Source organism: Guillardia theta (genome assembly GCF_000315625.1).
Source record: "Guillardia theta CCMP2712 unplaced genomic scaffold GUITHscaffold_11, whole genome shotgun sequence".
Classification (NCBI taxonomy): Eukaryota; class Cryptophyceae; order Pyrenomonadales; family Geminigeraceae; genus Guillardia; species Guillardia theta.
In genome coordinates this window covers 401882-410924 of record NW_005434663.1, presented here as the reverse complement: position 1 = coordinate 410924, position 9043 = coordinate 401882, and the positions used below count along the sequence as shown (strand labels likewise).

The window sequence follows — 9043 nt, the reverse complement described above, 5'->3', positions numbered from 1 at the left end:
CAATTTCACTGACGTGAGGAGCAGGCGAGCCGCCTAGTCTTCTACACGTCGGACGATGGGCTGCCGTACGATGGGCAGTGAGCTGAAGATTTAGAGCCTCTCCGGCCCTCCCGGTCACTCTATCTCGTTGAAAAAATGTCTTTCTCTGATCCAGCTGAAAGTCACGCTCACTGAGTCAAGGTGAACGTCTTGACCATAACAATAACACTCGAGCTCACAACTCGAATGACTCGAACTCACAACCCCGTCAGTCCACAGGGTCTGACCATCGTCGAGTCGATCGGCTTTCAAGTATTAAAACTTCCCCGGCGGGCCAATCGCAACCTTTTTTTCTTTTACAGTTTTGTTGCAAGAAAATAGAAAAAAAATTGATCCAGCGGCTCTTCGCGCACTGCATACCATGCTGGGGGAGCGGCAGCCGCTCAAGGCGAAGTGCCATGGCGCGCCGAACGCATCCTGCTCCTCCTGCTCCTCCTGCTCCTCCTGCTCCTCCTGCTCCTCCTGCTCTTCCTGCTCCAACTCTTCTTCCCACACTTCTTACTCCTGCTCCTGCATTTCCTGCTCCTTGCACTCATCATTTTCGAATGCTCCCTCTCGCTCGTTGCAGACTCTTGTCAGGTCCTCCCCTCTCCTGGTCTCCTCGTGCCTCCTGCTCCTGCTAGCAACCACGTGTCTTGTTCTCCTCCCATGGCACAGCGACACCACTGAACTTGATGGCCCTCCCATACCCCTCCTATCATCCTCCCATTGGCATACTGCCAGAAAACGTCATGCCAGTCTTGCAACCAGCCGGGTGCGAGGGCGCCATGGGAGGGCCTACTGGAAGGGGCAGGCGGAGAGAGCAGTGATGAAGATTTTGAAGAAGCTCCATGCTGGCTCTTACACGATTCCGACGCACTTTGGAGCTGTGAAAGTGCAACAGCTCTCGAAGGTACAGGGAGCCATCGGAGGTTCTTTGGTGATTCAGGGAAGGAGGTACGACCGAACGACCCTGCTGACAGCCATCGACACGTTCTACTCCAGTGAGCAGAACCAGCTCCTGGTAGCTCAAGCCATGGAAGAGGAGGCTCTTGAGAAGGACAACGGCGGACAGGGGGAGGGCACGGAAGTCATGGCTGCAGATGCCCTCAAGAGGCTGGAGGCTGGCGACTTGACGTTCGAAGACAACTGGGCGAACGCGGGGGAGAAGTATGTGTCAGATGCTGTTGCTGCAGCCAGCAAGGTTGCAACATACAAGTACATGATCGAGCGAGACCTCGGATACGCTCAGAACGAGCTCACCGCAGCGACTCAGGCGGCCGATGCTGCTAACACTCTGCTGCAGCAGTATCAGTCCACCTATGACGCCATGGTGCAGGCAACTGCGGCTGCTCAGTCTGCTCTTGACTCCGCCAACAGCAAAGTGACAGCTGCTCAAGCAGACCTGACTGCTGCTCAAGCAGCACAGACCGCAGACCAAACGCTACAGACTGACTGCCCCGACTTGGCTTCCGCTCTGGCAACCCTTCAGAGTGCGCAGCAAGCGTACCAAGATGCGCTGTCGGCTGTGACGGATGCCACGGGATCGAGCTGCTCCCCGTCAGGGTTGTCCAACTGCAACACTGTTGCAGATGTCGCCGCTGTGAGCAGCGCAGCAGAGCAGGTCAGCTACGCCGAGGGCAACGTCACGGCGATCGAGGGGAGCTGTGCTTACTATAGCTCCTATAACGCAGCGCAATCCGCCTCCACGATGTCCGTGTCTGCAGCTGAGGCAGCCTTGAGCTCGGCACAGGCGGAGCAGACGGCAGCAGACACAGCACTTCAGACAGCGCAAGCGAACGAGCAAGCAGCCTTGGCGGCAGTGAACGATCAGCAGGCGACTTACAATAAGCTGTTGGCGGTGGAGGCTGTGAAGCAAGACATAGTCAGCAAGTTCCTCCTCGCGCACAAGGCGCTGGCTTGCAGCCCTACGGCCTCAATTCCTGACTACACCGACACGAGTCTCTGCCAGTATCCAAGCGACAACTCCAAGATCACGTATGCCCTCTCGCAGGCCAAGGCGGCTGCGGCTGAAGCTGAGAAGAGAGCGCTGTTAGACGGGCTGCTGCAGGACAAGGCGTTCTGGCAGCAGGCAATCGATGCGTTGGGCGGGAAGCAACCGGCTCTGGATCAAGCAATCTCGTGGTGGGATGCAGCGAAGGCAGAGAAGCAGAATGAAGGACGGTAGAGATTGGTTGCTTGTTGTACTAGTTTCTGTGAAATTTCTTCTTACTACTCTCACACATATCGCCCATGCATGGGAGGGGTCGCTGATCGCAAAACGCTCGGGTTGGGTGGGTGGTTCGTGTAGGACGAGGCAGAGGGGGTGGGTTGAAGCGTGTGATTGGTCTGCGAATCAGCGAGTCTTGTGACCTGAGAGACCAGCGGAGGAACTTCGTTGGCCTGAGAGAGCAGAAAGTGAGGGAGAGACTGCGGGAGGAGAAAACGATACCTGCAGAGAATCCATGGAGGCGAAGGTCGCTGGATACGGCGAGCTCGATCGGTCATTCCCAATGACTGAGCTCGAGAGAGGGGAGAAGCTTGATCGCTGCTGGATGGGAGACTTGAGGGGACTCAGATACTCGCTGCCTGTCACATCGTGAGGGTCAGGTGAATGAGAGAGAGTGACAAGAAGAGAAGGAGGGGGAGGGGGGGGAGGAACTTCAAGAGAACCTTGCTGAGTGTCATCGTCATGAACAAGCAGTAGCAGGAGTCGCATGCAAACCATCAACAAGGAGCGAAGGTCGAGGACGCAGGAGTGAAATCAACAGGCAAAGTCCTCAAAACATGCAACATACCAGCCGTCCGACCCGCAGGGCCCAGCCAGGAATCTCGGTAGCCCAAGGGGGAGTCTTCCCGAGGTGGACTAGAGCGACGGCTATCAGGCGATTCAATGTTACTGACGCTCGAACGGAGCTTGAGCTGCTGCAAGGTATCCTGAAGCCTCCTGGTCTCGGCGACGATGAGACTCATCTCGTTCCTGGCGATTTCTGACTCTCGGACTGCGATCTGCTCGTTCTGCATCATCTGGTCTTGCAACCTGATGATCTCGGCTCTCAATGTATTATTCTCCAGCTGCAATTCCTCATACGTCATCCTGTCATATGTCAGGTTCCGGTCTTGGTAGCTCCGACTTTTGGGATCTTCTCTCGAGTGATAAGATTCCACGATCTCTGCGATCTCCCTCATTGTCTCATCTAATTTACCCAAAACAAGCTTGGTTTGAATCAGCTGATTCTCAAGCCTATCCCTCGTGCCCTTCGATCGGCCGTTCTCCGCAGCCTGTATGCTTGCCCACAATTCGTAAATACGGTCCAACTGCTGCACCGATTCCGCATCTGATTTGCTCGCTAGCGTTGCCCTCAGCGCAGAGAACATCTCGAGAACTTTTCTCGTGTCTTGGATGTTTGACGACGACATCCGGGTCAGTTCAACATTTTTCACCGCACCCTGAGAATGCAGCAAGGTCAGAGAATGCAGGTTCACTTCTTGAACAGCTCTTACATTTGATTTCTTCACGATCAATGACATCATCGTACCAGGTATGTCATCTCCTCGCAGGTATGTTCCCATTCGCAGCGCATCACCTTCCACATGGTGTCCGTCCACATACAGCACCACGTCACCGACGTCAAGCTCGCCTGAAAGCTGAGCTGGACCCCCTGCCATCAAATTTTCTAGATGCAACCAAGTCAATCATGGGACACATTTCCTGCCTGAGTTACCTATCCTACTTCCGGTGAACATGATACCGATCTGCAATTATAAGAATTCAGTCGTGCGCTTTCAGAAGTTCTCAAGACTCACGCTCGAGCGACATTTTCCTGATTCCACCCTCTTCTCATTCCCTATATCATCGAATGGATTTTCATTTAGTAGTTCTTTGGCGTTGGCTATCAGGTTCTTTGACCGTCGCAGATGCACTGAAAGTGAGGCTTCGGGCTGGTTTATTGTATCCTCGGGAACTTGAAACTCATCCTGATAGTAGTAGCGCGACATCCTTCACCTCCTATGTATAGCTTTTTCTTGTTCCGCGAACACGACCGACAGCCCTCCGCCCCTTTTCTGCACCTCCTGCTGCCCCTTCCTGTATCCCTTTCGTCACTTCTTAGATTTTTTTACCATGCACGACACTGCGTCCTCGTATCTCAAATACACTGCTTCTATCCACTGGGTACCATTCTCTGCAAGACCTTATCTTCTCCTTAGCTCCCCTCTCCCCTCCCTAGCTCCATCCCTGCCTGCATCCCTGCCTGCATCCCTGCAATCTCACTCCCTCCCTCCCTCTCCTTGTCTCTCCTTTCTTCTGCCCTCCGTCCTCCTGCCCTGCTGTCTGCAATTCTTCATCGCGCCTGCAGTCGTCAAACTTTCCTCACCCCCCCCCCCACCCCTGTCATAAACCTAAACCACCCCTGTTTACCTATATGACCAAGGGATCCGTAGGAACATAGTCTACAGGTGCTATTAAAGTTGTAGGCTGGTCGGCACCTCGGAACTTCGGGTCCGAGAATCCCGAGCCTCCGGGCCTCGGGTCCTGAGTACCGGCGTCTGCGCCGGACGGTGTCAGGCCCGGCCCGGCCCCCAGCCAGCCGGGCCGCGCAACGGAGTGCGCGGCGCCGCCGGTTGGTCAACGCGGCGGCGGCCGCGACCGGGCCGGACATGCAGAGTCTAGTGACAACCGACATGTAAAGACAAAGACTCCCTTGCCTCAAACAACTCCTCAGTCAGATCTACTCGCTGATGGCAACTCAGATCTACTTATTTTACTAGATCTACTAGTTCTGTACTCAAAGTTAAGTTAAACTTGAATCAGTACGATCTACTAGTACTCTCTGATCATCTCCAACACTGTGACTCCTTCATTTACCACACAGTCGAAAAGATCTCTTTTCGAGGACGAGGATTCGAGCAGCCGTTATTTACCTCGAGATACGCCCCTCCCGCAGCTGAAAAGTCGTAAAGAAAACCTAGCAATCCATCTCCTCCCCCGCTTCAGGCTGCCTGCAGTCCCTCCTGCCCCTGCCCCTGCCCCTGCCCCTGACCCTGACCCTGCCCCTGACCCTGCCCCTGACCCTGCCCCTGCCCTAGTCCTCCCATTGTCTCTCGCTCCTTCTAGAGCAGTGCATCCTTTCTTCGATGCCCGCGAAACCGTCATACGTCCTCGTTGTTCTGCAATCATGTGCGTTGTGGTGTTACCGTTCCGATGCGCTTGACATCATGGGTGCCGGCGCGACATTTCCAAAGGCCCTTTACACTGACGCGATCTTTGCATATCGTTTCGTACAGTCAGATGTCTCGATCACATACTTGGACACTGGATCATGGGGAGGAAAGTCGAGAATCAAAGACGGAGATAAACAGACACCGGACGAGTATGGACAGCCGTACAACATAGACTTTGCTGGCTCAGATTCCCTGCTGTCAAACAGTGATTATGCTTCATATCCTGATCTGCAGATGTATCCTGCCGTTGCTGGGGCAGTAGTTCCCATCTACAACTTGCCTGAGCTCATGGAAGCGAAGATTTCCCTGGTGCTAAAGACGCGGACTGTCGCAAAGATCTTTGCAGGTGAAATCAGGTAATTGATGTGAGACTCTATGTAGATAGCTCATCATGAGTATTATAGGTATTGGAACCACAAGGACATCATTGCTGATAATAGCAACAGTCCCATTTCAAGCAAGGTTCTCCAGGGTCTGAACACAACCATCAAGCTATTTGTGCGCTACGACAAGTCTGGAACAACCGAAATATGGAAGAAGTCTCTTTCAGCAGCCTATCAGAGCTTCAAGACCAGCATAGGCGAAGATTCTTCCAACAAGTGGAACAAAACTGACCCGTCCGTCTACAACATGCGCGAAGGAAATGAGGGAGTGGCTTCCGCAGTCTTGGCCACTCCATACTCCATGGGATACTCAGTGCTGGGGAACGCGCTGGACCTTGAGCTTCCTGTGCCTGAGCTCCTGACCGGCACGTCGTCCAAGCCGGTGGTTGCGAGCACAGAGTCGGTCGAGTTCGCCGTCTCGGAAAAGGACTAGGTAACATCGGCTTTGAGAGCGTCGTCTTGTTAATGAAACCCCTTGCATTGCAGACTTTGGAAACAATGGCGACGACCCGGAGCGGCTGACGGCAGACGTTCACGCGGCTTCTGGATCGCAGGCTTGGCCTATGGTTGGGTACACCTATCTGGTCATGAGGAAGAACACTTTGCGTACCGGAGCATCCTGTGAGCACAGGAAGGCAACGATGAAGCTCTGGAACTGGTTCCATCAGTCAAGCGTCGCGAGAAACCTCGCTCGTATCCATGGATTCTCTCCGCTTCCAGAGATCGTGAGGGCGAAGGTGCTTGCAAGGCTAAGATCAGATATACTCTGTGAAGGCAAAGCCGTGTACTCCAGCGAAGACGAGGAGATCATCTCTGGTTCCATAGTGCCTCTTTTCCTGAGCGCTCTGCACGTGCTGGGACAAGCTTACTCGCAGGTGGATGCCACGGCGCTGGTTCAGGTCGAATGACTTGACGAGTGTTGGTGATGATCTCTCATGCTGAAGGCAGATCAAGAAGAAGTACACCTCGCTGGACGCGTATCAGGAGTCCATCAGTGTTCGCGGCGGCTTTGCTATCGTGCGAACAGGAAGCAACTCAATATGGGCTAGTGATGCAAAGACCGTGATGATCCCATTAGGTGAGAAGGTCTGATGACTTTGAGACCTTGACACCATTTCAACCAGCTGGGCTTGGCTTCGGTCTCATCGTCAACCTCTGTGGGGATGTTCTTACTGCCAAGTCTTGTGCATTTGACAAGCACGAAATCACTGTGACCGGGCAGATGATTACCAAGCTTCTCTCCACAAAGAGCCCCAAGTGGTCCGACCTGGTCGCCTTGGGGGCAGATGGGAAGACTCTCAACGGCGACATGAGCAGCGAGCTCAAGAGCCAAGACATGTACCTGGCCTGCCCGGAAGCGGACTCAGAGACAAGACAGATTGCCACCGACATCCTCAACAAGTACGACAAGACCTTCACCATGGCCTCGTGGCAATGTGCAGCGGAGCTTTCTCTGGCGCAGTTCATGGGCGTCTTGGCTGAGAGGAAGCTGAGCGCTGGGTTCGGTCCCCTCAATGAGCTTCCAAGCACTGTGAAAGTCGCCAAGTTCCAGGACGCGGAGGGGTCGGTAGGCTACTCGGTGGATGCGGTCTTGAAGTGCGCGAGCCAGAAGGCGCTGCAGGGGGATGGGTCCTACGTGCTCTCCTCCGGCTCAGTGGCAGACGGATGCTATCCCCTCTCCGAAGCCTTTAACGTGCTCGCCCTTATGGACAAAACGAGCGACGTCAATCCGATGCACGACTGTTCCTCCAAGGACCAGGCTTATTCCAGCGCCTTCTTCATGGGCTGGATGTTCGGCCACCCATCAGCCGTGGGGAGTTCACCCACATCGATTACGCGGCGCCTCTGCAGAAGGCTGGACTCGCTCCCATCGGCTTCCAGCCGTCGGTTGAGGCGCATGCGGAGCTGGAGAAGTTGCGATGCGACGGCAAGAGCATCTTAAACCCTCCCAAGGCCTCGTCGAGCTTGACAAGCTACGTGACAGCAGGAACTGCTGGGGCTGTCATGCTCCTCGTCATGTTGTCTTCTGCCTGGGCTTTCAAGAGCGGCAAGCTTGACTTCGACAAACTCGTTGCCACGCTTTTCTCTGAGGAAGTGTGCCTGGTCGGTGACATCCTGATCAACCTCGGAGACATCACCTCCTTCACTGTCTGCTTCTCAAACCTGGTGCTTGTACGCGACGAGCTCGTGGACCTGATCCCCGTCTGCATTCTCTTCATCGTGTTAGGCTGGATCTCAACATTGCACAACCTTCGTCTGACCGTAAGGCACTTCCAGTACATCATCATCCAGAAGAACCAGAAGCACCACCTGCGCTTCATCAACAAGCATGCAGAGGCAGCGGCAAATTCTTCTCTCCGCAGGTCAAACTCAATGTTTTCATCGTTCTCGAGCAAGGTGAACCCGGAAGAAGCAAAGGTGCAAGACGAGCAGAAGGAAGTTGTCTTGAAGAAGCTCTCTGAAGCTTTTTCGATGATCCGATCAAACTCGCTCGAAGTCCATAAGCCATCGCAACTGGATGTTATAGACACATTGCAACGCGCGCGAGAGAGGCTTCGGTCGGACTTGTTCTTGATCATGGTTGAAGCGTTACCTACCATGTGCATCTCACTGACCATCTCTCTCGCTCTGACGGATGGGGTCTCCATGCTCAGCATCGTCTCTCTTATCCTCTCCACCGCTGTGTTCGGAGCCAAATCGTCTGGCCTCGCCTCTTATCCGACCGTCGTGGCTGACCTGAAGAGAGAACAGGAGCGGCTGCATGCTGACGTCATCCAGAAGGTCCTAACGGAAGTGTACAGCCCTAACAGCGACCTCCTCAAGCAGTCTGACGATGACAAGATCGTCCAGGTGCTTGCAACTCATGACGGGAATGCAGCAATGAGACAAGGTTGGGATGAAACCTCATGACATCAAATTCAACGAAAAACTCAACAATTATGTGCTTTACCATGCTGTTTTGTCTGTCTCGTATCAGCCCTATCGCCGGCTTTTTCTCTCAATCCGTGTTTGTTGTAAAATATTGAATAATTATTACCCAAGATGGATCATTCTGCTTAGTTTGGTTCACGATTGTCGAAATCAACTCTCAATTTTCAAGTAGGTGTGATTACTTTATCTGAAAATAAGTGAATAGTGAAGGTTCAGAGGTCAAAACACCCTTAAAATCTCTCTAAGAAAAACCTTTGACGTTGCAAGATTTCCTCAGTTCTTTTGAGTCTAGCTGATACATGTTCAAAGGGGAAGTGAAGTGAAGGTATTCTGATGTGATGGTGTGCCTGTGTTTATCTTGCTGTTGTTTCTTTGATATCTTCGAACTTCCTTAAACAGTCAATTTGTTGTCTTGCAGTATTGACATCTACCAACCTCCTTATGATACACTGACTGTAAGACATGAAGTAATTTCTGTCTGAAGACGT

General features: G+C 53.3%; 5 protein-coding genes across 5 annotated transcripts in view; 4 read left to right on the top strand and 1 right to left on the bottom strand.

Moving 5' to 3' along the window:
- GUITHDRAFT_102744 (hypothetical protein) overlaps nucleotides 1-81 on the top strand; it is a gene marked incomplete at both ends in the record, with an annotated part of 4294 nt that extends 4213 nt beyond the window's left edge. Inside the window, one exon of the mRNA XM_005838399.1 lies at nucleotides 25-81. Within this exon, the coding sequence (XP_005838456.1) occupies nucleotides 25-81 (57 nt within the window). The remainder of the gene's footprint in view (nucleotides 1-24) is intronic.
- Nucleotides 82-847: 766 nt separating this feature from the next.
- On the top strand, nucleotides 848-2206 carry GUITHDRAFT_102743 (hypothetical protein; the record flags this gene model as incomplete). Its single annotated transcript, XM_005838398.1, has 1 exon — nucleotides 848-2206. One exon carries the CDS (start codon nucleotides 848-850, stop codon nucleotides 2204-2206), a length of 1359 nt encoding a protein of 452 aa, XP_005838455.1.
- A 50-nt stretch (nucleotides 2207-2256) lies between these two features.
- Nucleotides 2257-4017, bottom strand: GUITHDRAFT_102742 (hypothetical protein; the record flags this gene model as incomplete). Its single annotated transcript, XM_005838397.1, has 6 exons — nucleotides 2257-2421; nucleotides 2471-2607; nucleotides 2817-3468; nucleotides 3523-3695; nucleotides 3744-3774; nucleotides 3826-4017. The coding sequence occupies 6 exons, from the start codon at nucleotides 4015-4017 to the stop codon at nucleotides 2257-2259; spliced, it is 1350 nt and encodes a 449-aa protein (XP_005838454.1).
- A 1209-nt stretch (nucleotides 4018-5226) lies between these two features.
- Nucleotides 5227-6229, top strand: GUITHDRAFT_61890 (hypothetical protein; the record flags this gene model as incomplete). Its single annotated transcript, XM_005838396.1, has 3 exons — nucleotides 5227-5597; nucleotides 5646-6006; nucleotides 6077-6229. Coding segments are annotated over 3 exons (885 nt in total), but the record flags the coding sequence as incomplete, so codon positions are not given.
- Nucleotides 6188-8534, top strand: GUITHDRAFT_102740 (hypothetical protein; the record flags this gene model as incomplete). The annotated part of the gene is made up of 4 exons (XM_005838395.1): nucleotides 6188-6523; nucleotides 6573-6702; nucleotides 6749-7434; nucleotides 7476-8534. The coding sequence occupies 4 exons, from the start codon at nucleotides 6188-6190 to the stop codon at nucleotides 8532-8534; spliced, it is 2211 nt and encodes a 736-aa protein (XP_005838452.1).
- Between the last annotated feature and the right edge of the window lie 509 nt (nucleotides 8535-9043).